Below are 22264 nucleotides of genomic sequence, written 5' to 3'. Positions count from 1 at the left end.
TGTATAGCATGTATGCGTTTATGAGTGTGGGTGCACACACACCATGGTGTGTGTGTAGAGATGAGAGAACAGCCTTTCATAGTTCTCTGCTTCCCCTTGTTTATGGTCTCTCTTGTTTATGCCACTGTAGTGCTTGCAGGTAAGTTTCTGCAGATGCTCTTGTCCCTGCCTCCTGTCTTACTCGCCATAGGAATACTGGGACTACAGATGTGTACCACTGCTTGGGACTTTTCATGTGGATTCTGGGGGACTGACTTGGTCAGACCTTCATGGCAAGCACTTTTAGCTGCTAATCTGTCTTCCCAGCCCAAGTCCCATGATTTCCAATAGTTGCCCTGCCTTTTCTTTTTATGAGGCAAATTTGGAGTTTATTAAGAAAACAGCTTCATACAGATTTAAGTATGAGGAGGAGAAGGGAAGAAGGAAGGGGAAGCAGATTCGGGCACAGAGGCTTAGTCATTTGGGCTTCTTGAGAGCGTGAACCTCTGGTTATCATACTTGTCATCAAAGATTCTTAGATTACGTGACCCAGAAGTATTTTGCAATTTCTCGGAGGAATTATTGGTTTCTTTTCTTTTTTGTGTGTGTAAGTGCTTGTAAGCGGGTGAAAGTCAGAGGAGTTCTTCTGTAGACTCATTCCCGATCATCAGTTATATATATGTAAAAGGCAAGGTTTTCCTTTCATTAGAATTAGCTACCATTGACTTTCTTTTTATCTATTTTGAGTATTACTATTATCATTATTGTTTTATTTTTATTCATGTAGCTAATTTTTACTTTAAAAAAAAAAACTTAACAAAAATGTGCTTTTCCAGTAAGGAACAGAAAGTAAAAGTGACCCCCACCTATGGGTTGAATGATCACATTGGCATAAAGAACTTGAAGAAGTTTCATACAGTTAGGGTGTGTGGCCTTAAAAGTGCAGTCATTGCTTATTTCCGTAAACATTTTAAAGATTAGTTTCAAAAGAAAGCAATAAACAGTATTGTGAAGACTATTTAATAAAAGTGAAGTAAATGGGAACCACTGATGATACACAGCACTATATCCTATATAGATAATGCCAGGCTCAAAGATTTAGAGCCTGGTCCATGGCTCAGACTGGCTCTGTGGCCTCAGAGTCCCTGTGAGTCATGCAGGCGTGAACTTTGGATGGATTTGTTGTAAGATGTGAGAACCTCTACCATGAACTTCCCTGTGTCTTGGTTTCTTCTGTATTGGCCTCCTGGGATTGTTGTAACATAGATGTATGTCATAACTTAGAAAGGGGCCTGGCATGTAGTGTCCGTGGGCTGCAGTGCTTCTACCCAATGCTTCTTTTCAACATCCAAGAGATTCCCAAGCATTTGGTTAGAGTGTCAGTCTTTTATGACTGGGGCCTCTCTTCTTTTTTTTTTTTTTCTTTTTTTTTTTTTTTTCGGAGCTGGGGACCGAACCCAGGGCCTTGCGCTTGCTAGGCAAGCGCTCTACCACTGAGCTAAATCCCCAACTCCTTTTTTTTTTTTTCTTTTTTCTTTTTTTTTTTCCCGGAGCTGGGGACCGAACCCAGGGCCTTGCGCTTCCTAGGTAAGCGCTCTACCACTGAGCTAAATCCCAGCCCCGTGGGGCCTCTCTTCTAACAGGTGTGTCAGTCTTTTATGACGGGGCCTCTTTTCTATCAGTTTACTAATTTGTTTGCTTCAGAGATACCAGACAACCTGTTTGTGTTCAGATTTACCCCATCTCACAAATGTAGGAATTAGAGTTTAGAAGAGTTAGCCAGTGGAGTTGGGGTGTTGGTAGAGTGCTTGCCTAGCACTGGGATCCATCCCCAGGGTTCCTAATTCCAGAAGTAAGGCCATAAGGATTCAAGGTCTCTTTTGTTACCTAGTGAGGTCAAGTCCAGCCTGGACTACAGAAGTTGTACAGAAGTGTACTGTGGGGCATATGCTTTGGGAGAAAGCCCCTGCACTTGTGTTGAGTGTGTCCTGTACCCAGAATGCTTGGGACCAGTAGTAATTTTGATTTAGGATTTTGTAGATGGGGTGGGATAGGGTTGGAATGTTTCCATATACATAATAAGATATCTTGGGCCCAAGTCAAATTATGCAATTCATTCTTTTCATATGTAGCTTAAAAGTGATTTTACACATCTTTAGCATACCTGGATTTTCACTAAGGCCAGATGTGGTGTTTTCTACCTGTAGTGCCAGGAGTCCCAATTTCAGATATTCAAATCAGGAACACTCAACCTATATGACATTTCAACAGCCAATTAGCATGTGAAGGTTCACGCTTAGACAGAAAGCCACATGGAATAGGTATAAACAGAAGCCATATCCTTATACAAAGTATCTGTTACGGTTGCTCCTAAAACACTGTAACAGGAAGACCTGATAGGATAGAGCACCTGCCCTCTTCAGCCTCCCCAGTGGCATTTCTGTTCACTCCAGCTGCGAGGCAGCATCTGCGTTCAGAAATAAAGCTTTGTGGTTAGACAGTGTATGTCTGAGTAGATATGGGTGTTGACATTTACAATCAGCCATAATAAGACTACACCCAAAGCAAAGACTGACTTAAGATGTTCATCATTTTGAAATAATTCTGAGCAAAGAAAACCTGAGCCTTTATTTAAAGACGTGGTCATTGAGTGATAAGCATATCTTGAAAGAGATGTTCCTTACTTTGCAGGATTTGCTGAACAGTGAGCTCCACACAAACATGATTTATTGGGAATCATTATCTAGACTTTCAGGAGCCATCCAGAATGCTAGCCACTAGACTAACAGTGTTAGATGTGACAACGCCTATGATGCTATCACAAGGATGAGCAAGTCACTGAGGAGGGAAGCACGATGACTTCATTACATGCTGTTCACTTCATAGAAAGCGCAAGCACACAGAAGCTAGCCACTTTGTCCTGTCACTAGACTTTCTATATGGGTCTAAGGCTAGACTGATGCCTTTTATACTCAGTAGGGAGCTAAGAGCATACTAAGGTCTTATACATTGTTAGCATTTGGCAGGATTCTTTAGAAGAACAATTACAATTCCTACCTATTTAATATCTCATGATACACACTCACTTTTCCCATTATATATGTATGTGAGCAAAAGAAATTCACATTGTGGGCCTGGAAATGTGTGAGGTTATGGATCTAATCTCCAGCACCACTACCCACCTCCCTGCCAAAAAAGGAAAAAAAAAAAAGAAAAAAAATCTTATATTGAACAAAATTGTGTGTTTCCTTTGTGGAATATTGACAATGAGGCATGCAAAGATGGATTTAGAGCCTGGGTTCAGGAGTTGTAGACTACTTAGATGATGATGATGATGATGATGATGATGATGATGATGATGATGATGATGATGTAGACTACTTAGATGATGATGATGATGAAGAGGAGGAGGAGGAGGAATATTGTTTACTTTTCCTTTTGTTCTTGAAGATGTTATCTAAAAAATAAAATTTGGTAATATTATGGACTTATTTTTAGTAGAACGAGGTCAAAGAAACTTACATGTATATAGCTAGGGGTGGGTTTTGAGTTTATTTGGTTTTGGTGGTACTAGGGTTAACGTAAGCCAGGCGGGTACATTAGCACTGAGCTGCATCCAGCTCTCCACATTGTTTCTTTTTGGGCGGGGATGGGACTCATTAAATTGCCTGTGTTGGCCTTGTGCTCATTTCGTAGCCAGGCAGGCCATGAATTTATAGTCTCAGCCTCAGTCTCCAGATTAGTTGGGATTGCAGGTCTTTGTCAACAGGAACAGCTAGAATTGCTTTTAAAACTTGAGTTCATATCAGAAGTATTTTGTCTATAGTTAAATATTTTCTAAATTAACTTGTGTCACCTCTAGCCTTACATTCGCCACAAGTACTGTGGCACAGAGATGTGCCTTATACACAAAACACATCTTAGTGATGTGTGTATCCTCCTTTCCTCCTCCTCCTCCTCCTCCTCCTCCTCCTCCTCCTCCTCCTCCTCCTCCTCCTCCTCCTTCTCCTCCTCCTCTTCCTCCTCTTCCTCCTCCTCCTCCTTCTCCTCCTCCTCCTCTTCCTCCTCCTCTTCTTCCTCCTCCTCCTCCTCCCCCCAACACAGGCCTTCCAGTAGTGAAGAATATGCTGAGAGTTGGTAGGGCTCTCTGTACCCCAACATTCAGGAAACTGAGGCAGCAGGATCTTAAACTTAAGATCAGCTTGAAATCAGCCTGAGTTGTCCTGTTAGGCTCTATCTCAGAAACCCAAACAGCAAACACCTGATGGATGTGTGGGACTATGTGCTTGCACCTCACTTGGGAAACAAATCTAGTGTTACACCACTTCTTCCTCTGGAGCTTAAAGAGCTGAGCATAAAGAGTCACAGAACTCCAGTGCTGATGGGGTTGACAGGTACCTTTGGGTAAACTCTCATTGTATACTTGATGTGAAGCTATCACTGACGATTGATTTGCCTGACTTTGTCTTACGCAAGGTAAGCTGCTTGGGAAGGCTAGACAGATCCCAGTCATGTCCAAGTCTTGTGTGCTCTATTGCTTGAAACAAAGCAGTTCCAAAGTTAGTTCAGAAAATATTGGTTAAATAAAAGAGTTGACGGTGATATATTTTGAATTTGCCCTAAGGTGCGATCTGCAGTATGAAGCTCATATCTGTTAATAGAAGCCCCCAACCATGTTTCTCAGCAGGACTGTGGGTCCCGGGTATAGTTGCTCAGCTAATCTCCCTCCACCCTGGGATTCTTCCCAGAGAAGAGGAAAGGGAAGGAAGGCGGCCCACTCTCACCAGCCTTAGGAATTCTAGCTCTTCTACAGGGCCATAGCGATGTTTCAGAACCAGGATATTCCTGCTCATTTATGTGTGTTCTGAGTAGAAGTTATTACCTAGTAATTTTATAAATGCCAGCAATTAAATTAACAGATCAGTGATGATCAAGTATGTCTACTCATGCATGAGGTTTAAGTCCTGTAGAGCCCTTTTACAGCTAACTCTGGCTCTGTCCCTTTTTATTCTTGATAAAATGAGAGCACTATTACACTGAGGGTACCTAAGTTTCATGCAACTCTGATTTGTTTTAGTTTTGTATTTATTTAATTGACATTTATTTCTATATTGAATATAAACCTAAGGTTATGATAATCTGACTTAAATATATGTACTACATTACAGAGCTGGGAGAGAGAGCCATTTTAGAGGATGTTAGTTAGACCCCCAGTGGCTCTCCCCAGGGCTCCAGGGATTTCTGTTATGGCTGCCTGGTCGGAGCCTGGTGCTTGTGCCTGTCAGCCTCAGTACTCCCAACACCCACGCACTGTTGTTTTGTTTGACTCCTAAGAACTCTCGTTAACCCCAGCAGCCTCTAGCTGCTTTTCCATCAGGCATGGTAGGGCCACAGCAACACACATCCCACTGTACCTCACAGGGACACCTTTTATAACATTTGCCTTTCTATGACCTTGATCCAAACTTACACTCAACAAAATTTAAAATTGTGCCGTCACTCTCATCTACAGCAAAGGATTTTTAAGTTTCCTAAACAGAGCGTCTGTATTTCTATATCTAATGTAAGGAAATATTTCATTACCATTTACTCTGCTTAGTGCATCATTATTTTGTGCCGTATTTCATGGAACACAGATGTGGGGAAGGACTTAAAACTAGTGTGGGGACCCAGGCCAGAGAGAGGTCAGTCGTGGAGGAGAGATCTTCCTAACATTATACAGACCTGAGCTTGATCTCCAGCATTTAAACAGAATACATTTAAAACATAGGTTTAATTTCTTTTTCCACTGCTCATTAGCACTTGTCTCAGGGATTCTGGGTTAGCAGAGGTTACAGTGTGGATTGGAGATGTCTTATTCATCCTGCTAGTTCCTGCTCCTAGCTGAGCAGCTATTAGAGTAGGGAAGCAGTGAACACTTGTTAAATGGAACTGAATTGCCGAGAGCAAAACTGTTTCTCTCTCAGTCCCCAGACAAAGAAGCCGGACAGGTCTCACCTGTGACGCTCTTAAGCTTCCAGGTTTCTCTGCTTAGTGACAGATGGGGAGGGTGTCCAGTCAGAGGAGTCTTGTGGGCCTTGAATAATCATTAGTGAGGAAAAATCCACTAGGTATCTGTAACTGTATTTGATGTTGTTAATCTTTACATTTTCATGTGGTACATGTCAGTCTGAGTTATGTTTATAAGTGACAGTCACTAGATTTCAGATTTATTTTGTGTTACTGGTTTGATTCTGACAAATCAGACAGTAGAAGTGCTTACACACCTGTCTAGAGTCTATGGAGAAACTTATTTTCCTAATTGTATTTATCACAGTGTCTTCAGTGATCACACTTGGGGAGATAGTTCATGTTTGTTATGGTTCTCTGATTTCTGTGAACATAGGTGGGGTTTGTTCTGGGGATTTTCTCTTTTTTGGCATCTAATTGTATGCGGTATACTAAGTCCATTTTTAAGTTTTATACACTCTGTACTTCAAATTAAAAAAGTTACTTCCAAGCAGACTTGTAACTGCTGTTAAACATGTGTGTAAGGTAGAGATTGTTGGCATCTAGGCAGGTCTGAGTGGATGTGGAACGCAAATCCATGTCCATTTTGCTTAGTGAGTAAAGCCCAAGCCTCTCTTGGAAAACTTATTCTAAGCTATGTGATAGCATTACATTTTTGGAGAGGGGATGAGAGTCCAAGGAGTGACTGGAATGTTTCTAAGGCAAGTCCTTAGAACTAGATTTACTAGCTAAATAGGATCAGAGTGCAGCAGCAAAGAGACTACCATTGCTGCCTTACGACACCAGCTACAGTGTGCTCTCTAATGCATTGCTAGTTGATACTATTGGCATATTGTACATAAGTCTAGTGTCCTGTTATTACTTCAAAAGAATTAGCCACCTCTGTGTGTTTTCTAATGTATCACTAATCAATACTATTAGTATACTGTACACAAATGTAGTTTCTTTTTTTATCAATTCAAAAGAATAAGCTATCCTGGTCACAATTTTTAATCGTGATGCTCATAGGTAGAGGCTGGAGGATGTTTGTGAGTTCTAGGCCAACCTGGTCTTCATAGCAAGACTCTAAGTGGGGAGGGAAAGAGAGGGAGAGAAATAACTGATAAGAGTACAAGATTCTAGACCTGGCACAGTTTCTGTGGCTCACTAATCGACTAACACAGTGAGACAAAGGGGTCAGGAAACAGTTGTTGAATGAGTGGTGCTTTTTCTCATACATATGAGGTGCGTTAGAAACACTTGAGAGATGTTTGGTGAAATCTGTTCGAGGTGGTTTCTATGTAAACAAGAACAAGTAAAGTGAGGTGTGTGTGTGTGTGTGTGTGTGTGTGTGTGTGTGTGTGTACACACACGCATGCGTATAGATGAATGTTGTCTTAACTATTCAGTTTAAGTTCTTAGAAGGTGTTTTATCTCTTTTAATGTAACTCACTATCATGGAAATATGGTTAAGTGCTTCCAAGATGCTTGCTGTAAAAAAAAAAAGCTTTTAAACATTATTTGAGCATGAATGAACCAGAAATCTGTTTCCTTGGCTGTTTGCTACAAAGTTGTATTGGTTGGCAATTGCAAATAGAGCTAGAGTGATTTGTTCATTTATTTGTTACTTGAAAATTGTAGTTTGCCATATTAAACGCTCATCCATGTGTCTTAATCATTTAACCCACCTATTTAGACATTTAATTTAGTACCATTGTGACTCATCATATGGTCTTAAACTTTTAACATTTTGTGATTTGGGTTAATCGGAAAATATGAACCTCTTTTGGTAAGTAGAAAGGTCTTTTCTAATAATATTCTTGGATTAATGCTTTGCAGCATGGTATAGTATCATAGTTCTGAAACATGTCTTCTTGAAGTTCTTGATACAAATTACAAGCCCTCTTTTTTTCTGCTTTTTTCACAGCTCCCTGCAGACTTCACAAAACTGCACCTCACTGACAGCCTGCACCCACAGGTGACCCACGTTTCCTCCAGCCATTCAGGATGTAGCATCACTAGTGACTCTGGAAGCAGCAGTCTTTCTGACATTTACCAGGTATGGAGGGCTTTTCATTCCCATCTGCTTCATGGAATTAGAAATCCTTAGAGATCAGACCGGTAAAGTAGATGTGTGCACGCATTATGCATGTGTATTCTGTGTATGAGGCTTTGTTTATGTTTCAGACTTTGCCATGCTGTGTGTGTTTTTGGAAGCAGCTCTACCACTGAGCTGTTACCAGTTGGCAGAATGTTACAGTGTGGTTATGATGGAGTTGGTTCTTGGTACTCTAAACATTTCATTCATTTGTCTGTGGACAGTATAAATCTGATTCAACTAAAAAGCTGCAAAATTATCATCTTGTGGTCATGGCAACACACAAAACCCTTTTTCTTCAAAAATAATTTATTTTAGAGACAAATGTGAATGAGTATGGCCTGGGAATACGCAATTCAGATTACCCAGTTGGTGCTGTGTGAAAGGTACAGAAACCTGAGCATAGGCAGACTCTACACAGGAGGCACATGTAGTAGGGAAGAAAGGTAGATTGTGAAAAACATCAACGATCATATAGCCTTTGTTTTGGATTTTTGTCATCATATTGTTTTTTTAAGACAGGGTTTCTCTGTGTAGTCCTGGCTGACCCAAAACTTACTCTATAGCCCAGGCTGGCCCCAAACTCAGAGATCCACCTGCCTCTACCTCCTGACTGTTGGGGTTAAAAGAGTGTGCCATCATGCTTGACTTCTAAGAATATTTTGGGGGAGGGAAGTTCATTGTTTCTTGCATTATCCATTGACTATGAATGAATAAATAAATTTTATTTTTTTAATCTGTTTTGAAAGAAAGTCCTTACCAAAGTCTATGTCTATGATACTAATGTCTTACCTTAAGGAAACATTCGTCTTGCAAGCCCAATGAATGTTGTTTATATAAACAAGTAACATTTCAAAATCTTAAGAAACATTTTATGGACCCAAAGTTGTTTTTTTCTTAATAGCTTTTAAGAAATTGAGAATATTCACATTTGTAAAGCAGTATACGTTTTTCAGACCTTTATCAGAGACTCACATGAAATTCAGGTGTACCCAAAAAAAAGGTAGACAGTTTACATTTTTATCTCCTTGTAATTAGTAAGGTTCTGTAGCACCAAAGAGCAAAAGGCAATGTTTGTCATTAGATTTAAGGCTGTGCCTTCTGGGGCTGTTAAGAGTGGCTAGCGATCGAGTGTCTGCACTTCTGAGAATGACTTTCTCAGTGTCCTAGTTTATACTGACACTATGCTGCATTTCCCATGCTTATGCACAGGGTTAAGAGGAAGAAAGACTCTTAAGAAGAAACAAGGCATGCCAGGTGTGGGTGTGCGACAGTGGTCTTTACAAGTTGTAATACAGTAAGGTTTTTAATACAGTAAGGAGCCTCTTTACTCTCTGACTTTATTTTAAGTCAGCCATAAGAATCTTTTTTTTTTTTTTTTAAATGAACTTTGCTCTGTTGGGAGATAAATAGCAGAAGCAAGTTCAGAGAAAGATAGGTGACAGCACAGGGCTGTCCTCACAACCTTAGTTCAAGTATAACATCTAAAAATTGTTCTTGGATTTGTGTGTGTGTGTATGGGTGTGTTACCTGCAAGTATATATCATTAGTTCAAGTATAACATCTAAAAATTATTCATGGATTTGTGTGTGTGTATGGGTGTGTTGCCTGCCTGTGTGTTTGTGCACCATGAGCATGCAGTGCCTGCCAGGCCAGAAGAGAGAGCCAGATACCCGGGGACTGGGGTAAAAACTGTTGCTTGCAGTGTAGGATCCAGGAACTGAACCCAGGTTCCATAGAAGAGCAACCAGGGCTCTTAACTGCCAAGGCATCTCCTTTTTTAAAAAAACTTAGATGTGGTTTTTATGTTCCTGTTAAATTTTATAAACTACTGCTTTTATTCCTGCTTTTTAGATGTTTTTAAATTTCAATTAAATTGGGCTGCCCAATCATGATTTAAAAATTTTTTTGGCCTAGTGTTAACAGGTAAGTAAGTATACATAGTAAAACAGATTACAGAGTAGTAACTGTTCCCCTAGGAAATATAAAACTCAAGACTTTTAGATTTTTCCATTTTTCTAATATTTGCAATTTGAATTAGCATACTTACTAAATATAAAATCAGGTGTAGTACCAAAAGAAAAATCTATTTTTCTTCGAATGCTTCTCCCTTCTCTGTTCTAGTTAGAATTAACTTTAAATTGACACAGCCTATAATTGAGTGTTAATTGAGTAACTGCCTCATCAGAGTGGTCTGTGGGCATGTCTGTGAAGGATTGTCTTGGTTCTAGTCAATGCAAGAGAGCTCATCACCATTCATTCCTTGGGCAAATGGCTCAGCCATATAAAAAAGCCAGGGATCTAGGAGCTGTGAGCAGCCTTCCTCCATGGCCATCTGCTTTGAGGTCATGTTCTGACTTCCTTCAGTGGTGGACCATGAACTGGAGGTGTAAGCTAAAAACCTTCTACTCTCCAAGTTGCTTTTGGTGAGAGTGTCTTATGACAGCCACAGAAGGAGAATAGAAACACTCCCTTAAATCAAATTAATACATCAAATGTGTTCAAAGCAAACAAACAAACACAAATGATTACCTTAAACCAGAGGCTTCAAAAGCAATCCCCACCTAATAGGACCATAAGAAATCAGTATAAACAGATGGGCCCTCAGTCAAACCTAGGAAAGCTGGACCCCCAGAAGGAAACACCCCAAGTTCACCTGTATAGGTGACCCTGTGCATCTTGGACACCAAGGACCTGTGCTGTTGTATTGGTCCCTGGCTCTGATCAGGGTGATTTCCTCCTGTGATAACATTGTTCTTGGGGCCAAAAACTGCTGACACAAAAATCAGAGCTCACCTAAAAGGGGATAGGAGATCATGTTAGAGCCAGATATAAGTGACCATCGGCCAGAAACAGATTCAAGTTACCTCAAATCCATGTTCCAATATTGTAACAATCTCATGAGGTCATATAGTAACAGAATAAAGAAGTCAATACTGTTTTTAAACGCATTGGTGGAAACACGAGGTAGGCAGGTTCCAGAAAAGGGGTGAAATTTTATGTCTAGCCCTATCCTTTTATGTCAGCTTGATCAAGCTAATGTCATCCGTCCGAGAGGAGGGAAGCTCAATTCAGAAAATATGTTACCAGTTGGGGCTGTAGGCAGGCCAGCCTGTAGGGCATTGTATTAATTAGTCACTGATGGGGCGGCCAGCCCATTTTGAGTTGGGACACCCTTGGGCTGGTGAGCCTGGATTCTATAAGAAAACAGGTTGTGCAAGCCAATAAGCAGCACTGCTCCATGGCCTCTGCGTCAGCTCCTGCTTCCAGGTTCCTGTCCTGCTTGAGTTCCTGTCCCGACTTCTCTTCAGTGATGAGCCATGATCTGGAAGTGTAAGGCAGATAACCATCCCCCCCCCCCCCCCCCTTTCTCTGCAAGCTGCTTTTGGTCAGGGTTTTCCTTCACAGCCGTAGTAGCCCCAACGAGCAAGGTCTAAGGTGCATACCTAACTTTCTGGTTGTTGGAAACGAATGTTCTGTCTCTACATTCCAAAGGATTTACCTAACAGGCAAAAAGATGTCAGGCCACATACAGAGGAGGGTAACAGATGGCTCCAAGGTAGGGAGCCGAAGCATAAAGCCGAGACCATTCAGCTCTGCACTTGCAACATTCCAACATCTCTGTCACTGAAGTCTGATCAGGTCTGTCAGCTTTGCACGAGGTTCAGTGGAAGCTGTCTTTTCTAGGCATGTTGGTTCACAGTACAATTTTCTTATTGAAATCTGTACTGAATGTGACAAAAACAATGGTATTAATTAAGACCAAATCATTGAATGGTTTTAAATTAACATATTTTGTTGTATGTTTAAAATACGGTGATATATTTATTGGATATATACATGCACATGTACATGTGGAATTCACAGACAGCTTGCAGTTGCCTTTCTCCTCTGGGATGCAACTCAGGTCGTCAAGCTTGACGACAAATGTCTTAATCTGCTAAGCTATCTAAAGTAAAGTCGTATGCTTCTGCTAGCAGGAAGTGCTGTAACTGTGGGATTCAGAAGAGTTTTGTTGTGGATGTTATTTCTCTCACATACACATTCTCTGTCTCTCTGCCTCTCTCTCTGTTTCTCTGTCTCTCTCCCCACTACTCTCTCCCTGTTCATCTCCCTCTCTGCCTCCCCGTGTGTGTGTGTGTGTGTGTGTGTGTGTGTGTGTGTGTGTGTGTGTGTGTGTGTTATATGTACACACATATTTGGAGGAGCTTGCAGAGACCAGAAGACACTAGACCCCCTGGAACTAGAATTATAGGAGGTGCTGAGCTGCCTTTGTTTTTGTTTGTTTGTTTGTTTGTTGTTTTGTTTTGTTTTTTAAGGAGTGCTGGGAATATAATCAGATTTTCCAGAAGCGTAGCAATCATTCAAACCTCTCAACCACTTCTATCCCATCAAAATTATTTCTAAACGCAATTTTTTTTTTTTTTGCTCTTACAGGGATCATTTTGGAAACATCATGTACATTCCATTAATACTGTGTTTTATGACTTCACGCAGGAGGAATATTATGCTCACTTTACAAAGTGTCTTGCTTGGCTCCTTAAGAATTGTCACATTAGATGACAATAAAAAGTACCTTTCTTAGAAATAAATACTCGGAATCATTGGTGTGTTCAGACAATTTTTTTCTTTTTTAATTACTAGAAATAAGTGAATAATTGCAATACTGTGTACAGGACATTGGAATACTAAATTTAATAGATTTATGAAATAAATTTTCTTTAAGCCTTTTCTCCTCTAAATTGGAAAAAGAAAAAGCCTTTCGAATTGCTTTGCCTCATTATGTTTCCTTTGAACTTCACTCTATAAGAGGTAGTCATTTAAATATCAGCGAAGGTGATGAGATCAGGATGGACTCATCTCTCATATATATTTATTGCCCATCCCAGGGCGCCTGCTTTCTGGTCAGGAGAGCTCTGCAGTGTCTACTTCTGTTTGGGGCTTGGAGAGATGGCTGAGTGGTTGAGGCCACTTGATGCTCGATCATGAGTTAACTGATTCAGATCCCTGTACCTAGTGACAAGTTAGGTATCCAGGAAATACCTATAGCTCCAGCTTCAAGGGTCCTGATGCCCTCTTCTGGCTTCTGTGTGCACATACAACCTCACAAGTTAGGTAGACACGTAAGCACATACACATAAAATAAAGTCTTTCAGATTCCTAATTTGGTCTTTTCCCTTAGTTTCATTTAAAAATCCCAAGTAAATTTTTTTGTAAATCTATTTACAAAATACAGAATTTAATGCACTTTGTTTTAAATAAACTATATTATATTCACCAATCGGATACTATTTAAGAAAACATTAATTTTTAAATATTAAAGTGCTGGTAAATCTATATTAGGCTAAGTACTTAGAATATAAGCCTTTTTCTTTGTTTTTTAGACAGATATACTCAGACTGCCTTTCAGATATGGAGTATCTGAGTTTAGAGTAGCAATTTAAAGGTCTGCAGTAAGCTTAGGGTAAGTGTAGATTGGAAGAAATTAGAAAATAGCCAGTATTCTGCTTAAGTGCATATACATAAGTATTTAAGTACATATAATGGTTAAGTATGTATACATATGTATACTTAAGTAATACATATATGCATATGTATTATATGTGTATTATTTTTAAATACATATACATACACACATAAATTATGATAATCCTAGTACATATGAGATTATATATCATTATGATTTTTATTTGCATTTTTCTAATAATCAAAGACATTGATCATCCCTTCCTGTATTTATTGAGTACTTCATTATTTTCTTTGGATAAGTGTGTGTGTGTGTCTGTGTGTGTGTGTGTGTGTGTGTATGTGTGTGCCTGTGTGTTTCTGCATGTAACACTAATTTAAACTGTTTTGAAGATTTTATTACAAATATAAAATCTAGTGCTAGATCTATGGTACTCATTCAGTGTGGAATTACTTTCTTTATTGTTGAGTATCCCAGCACAGGCTGTAATCCCGGCAATTCTAGAGGCTGAAGCAGGAGTTTGAGTCTGAACTACAAATTTAAGACTAGCCAGCAATGCATAGCAAGACTTTGTACCTATTATAAAGGGCAGGAGGGGGTCTTAATCTTTTTATTTGTTTTCTTAACTGCCCTGCTAGAATTTAATAGGCACAATAGTTTCATAAGAAAAATGTACAAGCAAATAAATAAGGGAATTGATATTTAACAGAATTGACTTAGTTCTTTTTTTTCTTGTGTAATTGTGCAAGTGTAAGTGGGTGCAGGGCTCTTTGCTTCTGTGAGAGAGGAAGAGTCTTGTAAGAACTGGGTGCAAATGTGTGCCTTGGAGGACTAGACCACTGATCATTCTGGGTGCAGGAAGCCATAGCTCCAGGCGGCAGATTTTAAACCCGCGCTCCTAGAGACTCAGAGACTTGGCTGTGACCACACCCTCAGCATGCAGCAGCATCCCCAGTTCTTCTGTTTCCTTGTGCAGACACAGGAGACTTGATGACATGGAACCCACAGGAGACTCGCTGAATTCCAACTTTGCACTGGGCAAAATAGTTCTGTTATCCTCTACACAGTCCTCCTGGAAAAGGGATAACTCCAAATAGTAAACTGATAACTCTTAGTGCAAGTCATCTTTTTAAAAACAGAGGGAAAACAAATATTGTCTTTATTTTTCTCTTTTTTTCTTTTTTTCTTTTTTTTTTTTTCGGAGCTGGGGACCGAACCCAGGGCCTTGCGCTTGCTAGGCAAGTGCTCTACCACTGAGCTAAATCCCCAACCCCCAATATTGTCTTTTTTTAACTTCACAGTTTTCTCTGCATTTCTTATAATAAATCCTAATTTCTGAGGCAAAGATTATTTTGTCCATAATTTTAATAGGAAACTGAGCCACTCATCTTCTGAGCTCCCTCTCATGTTGGGCATAGCTACTTGTTGGATGCTGACTCTCAACTGCAGGAAAGTAAATACTGCCAAGAGTAACCACTGCTGTTGTTCTTAGCGATGGGTGCCCCAAAGGTTGATTCTCTTCCAAGAGTTCCTGAAGTCTGCTTTTGTATCTGATTTAAGGCCACGGAGAGCGAGGCTGGTGACATGGACCTAAGTGGACTGCCAGAGACGGCAGTTGACTCTGAGGATGATGACGATGAGGAGGACATCGAGAGAGCATCAGACCCTCTGATGAGCAGGGACATCGTGAGGGACTGCCTGGAGAAGGACCCGATAGACAGGACTGACGATGACATAGGTAAGCGCTCGAGGTTGCACTGCACTCTTTAAGCAGATAGAAGTACTGAGAGGTAAGCACAGATGTAATACATTCCAAGTCTGGAAGGCTGGTAAAACGTGGCTTCTCAGAATCCCCTAAGTGTGAATAGTGGTTGCAAAGCTCTTCCTCCCTATAAAACATATCTACTCAGCTGGGTCTTACTCAGCTGCTATCTACAAATAATACTGAAAGTGAAATTTCCAATAAAACACATTCATATAACATTTATCTTAGCTTAATTTCTGACCTCTTCTGAGTAAGTTAAAAGTTAAAAGTAGTCTTAACACAGTATTACTTTCAGTAATTTTCTTGTGAGCATTATTTCATGAGTAAACATTAGTAGTTAAATGTTACTTGGCAAAATGGTAACTGTAACAAGCCTGTAAGTGATTGGCTTATGCTTATGTATGAGGAAGAAAATAAGAAAGCTGAGGTAGTTAGCCTGTGAGCTCTGGAGTTGAGATTTTCTTCTTTCTGTCCAGTCTATAATTTTTTTTTCTATTATTGTGATGGTGATGGTGGTGGTGATGGTGGTGGTGGTGATGGTGATGGTGGTGATGGTGGTGGTGGTGGTGATGGTGGTGGTGGTGATGGTGATGGTGGTGGTGGTGGTGATGGTGGTGGTGATGGTGGTGGTGGTGGTGATGGTGGTGGTGATGGTGGTGGTGACGGTGGTGGTGATGGTGGTGGTGACGGTGGTGGTGATGGTGGTGGTGATGGTGGTGGTGACGGTGGTGGTGATGGTGGTGGTGGTGGTGATGGTGGTGGTGGTGGTGGTGGTGGTGGTGGTGGTGGTGATGGTGGTGATGATGGTGATGGTGATGGTGGTGGTGGTGGTGATGCAGTGGGATTTGTTTACTTGCTTGTTTTAGGCAGGTCTCCTTAAATGGCTCTTACTGGCGTCAAACCCACTATCCTTCCACTTCAGCCTCCCAAGTGAAGGGCTATAAATAATATGCTGACTGGATTGTTTTGTTTTGTTCTTACTCACTTGACACACTCTGGACATATTTGGGAGGAAACAATTGTAACTGAGAAGATTGGTCCATGAGATCTGCCTGTAGGCAAGACTTTGGGTCCCTTTCTTCACTGGATGATTGCTGTTGGAGGGCCCAGCGCACTGCAGGCAGTGCCCCCTGGGTGGTGGTCATAGGATCTATAAGAAAGCAGAATAACTTGATGTGAGAATATGTGCCTAGTCTTACTGTAGCCAGTCATACTGTCTTTGGTTGATGTCCCTGGAAGGCCTGTTCTTTTCTAAGGGGAGGTGAAGGAGGGAGCAGTTTGGAGGGAAGGGAAGGAAGGAGAGAGAGAGAGGGGTGAGTGGAGTTGCTGTCAGAGTGTAATCTATGAGAGAATAAATAAAAGGAAAAAAGAAAAGTAAGTGGATAAACTGTGGGAGGCAAGCCAGTAAGCAGGATTCCTCCATGGTTTCTCTTCTCTTCTGTCATGCCTCCAGGTGCCTGCCCTGACTTCTTTCAGTGATAGATCATGACCTGAGAGTTGTAAGGTGAAGTAAAAACTCGTAACTAAGGCAGAAGTTGGTACTGGCATTGGGCTGTTTCTGTGACAGAGCTGACCATGTTGAGAGGAGGACTGTGGAAAGAGTTTGGGCCATTGGGCTAGAAAGTCAATGAGTGTTCAGAGCTTAGTGAGGTGTGTGTGGCATTAACTCTGTGCAGGTGTTCCTGAACTGTGTAAGAAAGCAGGCTGAGCAAGCTATAAGGAGCAAGCCAGCAAGCAATGGTCCTTCATGGCCTCTGCATCAGTGCCTGCCTCCAGCCACAGGAGCCCTAACTAAGGTTGATTTGTGTTGGTTGAGCCCTTAATTGCACCTCAAAATTAGAATAGGGGGCTTTACATCCCCCCTTTAATAGGAGCAAGACTTGTTTCCTTAATAATAGCTTTGCATTTGAATACACATCCAACTCTGGCTTTTTACATAAGATACTAGATGATGACTAGGGTCATTTCCCAAGTAGTTCTAGGGTCTGTAAGCACCTCTGCCAGTCCTAGGTGACTTGTGCATTATGCCCCTTCACCGACTCTTATAGCCAGTACGTGCTTGAAGAAGTCAATGAACTCAGCTCAGCGAGATGGATATGGGAAGGTGCGAGTAGCTGTTGTCTGTGTTTTAATTTAGGCAAACACTTGGGGAAAGTTGGCAGTTCAAGCTGTATACATATGGTGGAAAACAGAAAACCAGTCCTTTGGATTACATGTATCTAAAGTCGTTTGCTGGAACTGCAAACTGCTTAGAGATGAAAAGATGTGCTGGCAATCATTCATTCCTTTAGGTCCTGCAGTAGGGCACTTCTAGTTCTTGGCAGCTCAGGGTGAAGAAGGGAGATGAAACCCCATCCCCTAGCCAAGGAAGCCACAGTGTGCAGTGGAGCTAGTGCTGTGGGGCAGGGGAGATAGGGTGAATAGCATGGAGCATGGAGCAGGGGCTAGGCTGACCGAGGGTTGGGAGACTGACTTTTCCTGAGGAGATGACATGTGTCTACTCACCCCAGGTAGGGAGCAGGAGATAGACCAAAGAAATACTTAACCCCCAAATAAAATGCACTGGCTCACCAAGTTAAACTTCGGTTTATTAGCGGGAATATCACTGAGGGGTTACTTACAGGAGCATGGATGGCTCAGAAGGAGCCTATCACTGCTACAACCCAGGAGGCTGAACGTGGCAGAGTCCTTTCCCAGGTTGGCTGACAATCCCCTCCCCTAGCTGTTCATTATAGCATCCATTATCCTGGAGAAAGATCCCGCTGAAGCTGAGTTTAGGTTTCCTAGACATGTGAACTGGGTTTACCTGCAGGGTCTCATGCCCTGCTCCCTGCTGCAGGGAATGCTTCTGTGTGGAGGTAACCTAAGGAGAGAGAAGGTTGTGCCCCGGGAAGGTGGTCATCCAGTTTGGCTTCCTTGCGTTAGACATATCATCTATTTCCAGTGGCTACTATTCTTGTTCTAGGCCAACATTTAAAGACAAATCCCTCAATTATAGTTTTTAGTAAAACTATATATTCAAAACACCATCTTATTTTAGAATGGTTTCCATGGGCATTTTGAAAGCTAAAATACTGCTTATAAATGCATCCTTTTTAAGGTATCCTTTTTGTAAACTAACTGGTGCATCTTCTTAATTTCGAATGGTAGTGAGAGATTTTTAAAGTGCGTACAGTATGTCTATTGTTCCTAGAAATGATGGACTTATTCTGTATCTGGAAAGCCTTTCTCAGAATTCCTGGAAAGCAGGAGCCATTCATATTTCCAACAAATAAACACAAAGCTGGCTGGCTTGCCTCCTAATGCGAGCATCTCTGCAGCGGTTAACCTTTATTTGATAGCACTTCCGCAGCAAAGCGACAGAGCTGAGTGGGGGCTCACATGCACACATGAGCATTTAAGTCAGAGTTGATGAAGCTGCTGATGTTTTTTAACAACTGCAAAAAGAAAACAACTTCCCTTTGGACTCCCAAAGATCCCAGAATGTGTGCCCTTGTCTCGGTGCTTTGAAGAAAATGAATGTATCACCATAGGTTTTGTTCCACAAACCATGCCTTTTAGGCACTAGTTGTTCAGTGGTTGTGGCTTTTGTGATGTGGGTGCTGGGAACTGAGCTTAGGTCCTAAGCAAGAGCAGTGCATGCTTTTAATTTCTAACTCTCACCAGCCCCTGAATTTGGTATTTGCCTGAAAATGGGAAATGGTATACATTTAGTATTAGACCTTTTATCTCTCTTTAGTGTTTATTCTTACATATGACACAGACATTTACTATCCAGCTGAATTTGTTAATGCTATTCTCTGTTCACAAATTGATTTCAGTAAACATTATTTGAATAGGAACCTTATCAAGAAGCAAATGGACTTACCTGTGCAAGATACTCTAAAATCATTCTAGTTGACTGGTGATGTCGCCCAGTAGTGGTGTACTTGCCCAGTGTATGTAAGGCCTTAATCAGAAAGACAGAATCCATTAGAAGTCATACTTATTAGTAAAACATTTTTATAGTCTATTTCATAGTCATAAATGGAATAATACTTGAATTCCATTATTATCTGAGCATATATTTAAACTCGGAATGTTTCTGAAAAATTTTACTGTCTCTTATTTTTTTTTTTTTATACTTATTGAGCTTTGCAAGAAAACCACTTCCAGGGACAGAAGGGCAGGATGTGGTCAATAGGCTGAGGGGTGGTACCACAGAACAGTCTAGAAAGAGCAGGACATTCTGTAAGATGGCCGCAGAGGATCATGACTCCTCTGTTTTCCTCTGTTTGCCGCTGCCTTTATAAGTGTAGAGATTTCTGCCTTTTATGGGATAGCATGTGGATCATCTGTTACAGAATTATTTTGTCGCTACAAGATTAAAAAAAAATTATGGCCTGGCACAGATATGCCTGCCCATTCCCGAAGTAAGAGTCACTAGACAGACTTATTCTTCCTACAATATATACTTTTGAGATTTCTCAGAATATCATCATATCAGACAGAATCTGTCAGAGCATGGCATGGCCTAGCCAAGGCAAAGAAGCCCTTCAGTCTGCCCTTCTGAGGAAGCTCTTAAGTCCGTCTTCCTGAAGTATTTCTTTCTGAAGACATGTTTTCAATATACATTACGGTCTTACCTTTCAGAACAACTCCTGGAATTTATGCATCAGCTACCTGCCTTTGCCAACATGACGATGTCGGTGAGACGGGAGCTCTGTGCCGTGATGGTCTTCGCAGTGGTGGAAAGAGCTGGAACCATTGTGTTAAACGATGGAGAAGAGGTCAGCAGGGGTCTCTGCCACTTAGGAAGCCTGAGGACCAGTGACACCCACACAAAACCATGCCCCTGTTTTCCCTTTTAAGAACTCAGCAGGAACGATTTTGAATAGATGGAAACTGGTGGCCACCCATTTCTTCATAGCATCCAAAACCCACTCTATTTCTCATGTGTCACCATGTCATGCGGTGCTGCTGGAGATTTTGCTTTTGCTTTAATCTTGAGGCTCAAACTTTTCACTTTTACATCCTGGGCAGGCACTTCACCCTGAGGACACGGCCATCCCGAGACTCTGTGTTAGCTTTTTCGTTTTTGACCATATGTTGTCATAAATGCACTGCCTCTCATCAGAACAAAATGATGTTTATATGGAGGCCACAATGACCGTTTTATCTTCTTTAAATTTTTTAGATATATAGAATAATTTTTTTCATGTGTCATTTTAGAGAATAATTAATTTTTTTAATGATTTTACTCTGTGCTAGGCCTAAAAATTATGTGAGTATTTTTATATATATATATTATATATAATCTTGTTTAACAGTTAAGATTCTTCAGGTAATTTATTTGTCCCATCTTCAAAATAGGAGATCTCGGAGGCTAGTTCAGGACCATTCTAGTTTTTAAGCCAAGTGATTTTTTTTTTCTCAGCTGGATTCCTGGTCAGTGATTCTCAATGGTTCGGTGGAGGTGACGTATCCAGATGGGAAAGCAGAAATACTGTGCATGGGAAACAGCTTTGGTGTTTCGCCCACCATGGACAAAGAGTACATGAAAGGAGTCATGAGGACAAAGGTGGATGACTGCCAGGTATGGGTTCTGTGACAGTGTGGATTTGATCCTTAGTAATGAACATCTTGGAACCTTCAGCACTCCTCAGACTGCAGTGGCCTAATGGCCTCTTGTTTTCCATAGGAATCTTCAGACTGCTTTCTGTGTATGTGAAAACTTCACCCTTATCTTGATTGGAGTTGCACCCAATCTAATAGACAGCCAATGTTATAATCTATTCCTCCAGTCCAAAAGCAGGTTCCCTTCTTCAGTGTTTTCAGTTTTTTCCTTTGTTGTTTTAAAGCTTTCAGTAGAGGGATCTTTATATCCTTAGTTAGGTTTAAAGTTGTGTGTGTGTGTGTGTGTGTGTGTGTGTGTGTGTGTGTGTGTGTCTGTGTCTGTGTCTGTGTGTGTCTGTCTGTGTCTGTGTGTGTCTGTATGTCTGTGTGTCTGTGTGTTTATTGTTGATGTTTTTGTTTGTTGGGTTTTTTTGACCTTGTGAATGGAATTATTTCTCTTATTTCTTTTTAGTTAGTTCATTACTGGTTTAAGAAGGCCTAATCATTTCTGTGTATTAATTTTGTATCCTGTGTATAAATTTTGTACCATTTTACTGAGAGTGTTTATTAGTTTTAATTAGTTTCTAGTAGACTCTTTGGGGCCTTTAATGTATAGAATTGTAACATTGCAAATAGAGACTTCTTTCTTTGCTGTTTGTATCCTATGATTTGCTTTTCTTGTCTTATTGCTTTAGCCTAGACTTCCAATACATAAAATCAGAGAATGTAGGCACCATTGTCTTGTTTGTGATTTTAGTGGAAATGTTTGACTTTCTGACATTGAATTTAATATTGGCTACAGGTTTGTCATATACAATTTTTATTATGTTCGAATTTATTGCTCCTATTCTGAGTTTTTTTTTGTTATATTTTTTTGAAAATAATTTTCCCTTCTCCCAACTTCTCTCACATCTTCATAACCTCCTTACCTCCCAACTCTTTCTCTCTCTTTAGAAACAAACTAATCAAAAACCCCTAAAAACAGAAACCATAATATATAAGCAAAAGACCAGTAAGACACCTCCCTACCCCACACACAAGCATAAAGCAAGTCTGGCGTCCCATCACCCAAGTAAAAAGTTGGGTGGGGCAGTGAGTACCTGTAACCCAAAAATTGGAGGGTGGATTGGAAATGAAGATCCTGGGGCTCGCTGGCCATCAGCCTAGCATTGAAACAGCAAACTCCAGGTTCACTGAGAGGCCTTGTCTTAAGGGGATAAAGTGAAAAGGGATAGAGGAACACACACATCCTCCTGTGGCGCGCGCACACACAGACACACACACACACACACACACACACACACACACACACACACACACACACACACCCACCTGACCTCTTCATGTGCACAAGCCATGGAGTATTACCATG

General features: G+C 40.9%; 1 protein-coding gene across 11 annotated transcripts in view; it reads left to right on the top strand.

Annotated features, from left to right (window-relative positions):
- Positions 1 to 22264, top strand: part of Rapgef2 (Rap guanine nucleotide exchange factor 2) — a 222272-nt gene that overhangs the window by 164853 nt on the left and 35155 nt on the right. For 10 of the 11 annotated variants that reach the window (XM_063281807.1, XM_063281808.1, XM_063281806.1 and 7 more), the window contains 4 exons: positions 7895 to 8026; positions 15093 to 15270; positions 19930 to 20066; positions 20714 to 20872. In XM_063281807.1, coding sequence (XP_063137877.1) covers positions 7895 to 8026; positions 15093 to 15270; positions 19930 to 20066; positions 20714 to 20872 — 606 coding nt within the window. The remainder of the gene's footprint in view (positions 1 to 7894; positions 8027 to 15092; positions 15271 to 19929; positions 20067 to 20713; positions 20873 to 22264) is intronic. The other variant, NM_001107684.1, reaches the window with a different exon arrangement.

Source organism: Rattus norvegicus, chromosome 2, assembly GCF_036323735.1.
Source record: "Rattus norvegicus strain BN/NHsdMcwi chromosome 2, GRCr8, whole genome shotgun sequence".
NCBI lineage: Eukaryota > Metazoa > Chordata > Mammalia > Rodentia > Muridae > Rattus > Rattus norvegicus.
The sequence above is the reverse complement of the archived record's forward strand: the minus strand, read 5'-3'. Positions and strand labels throughout refer to the sequence as shown.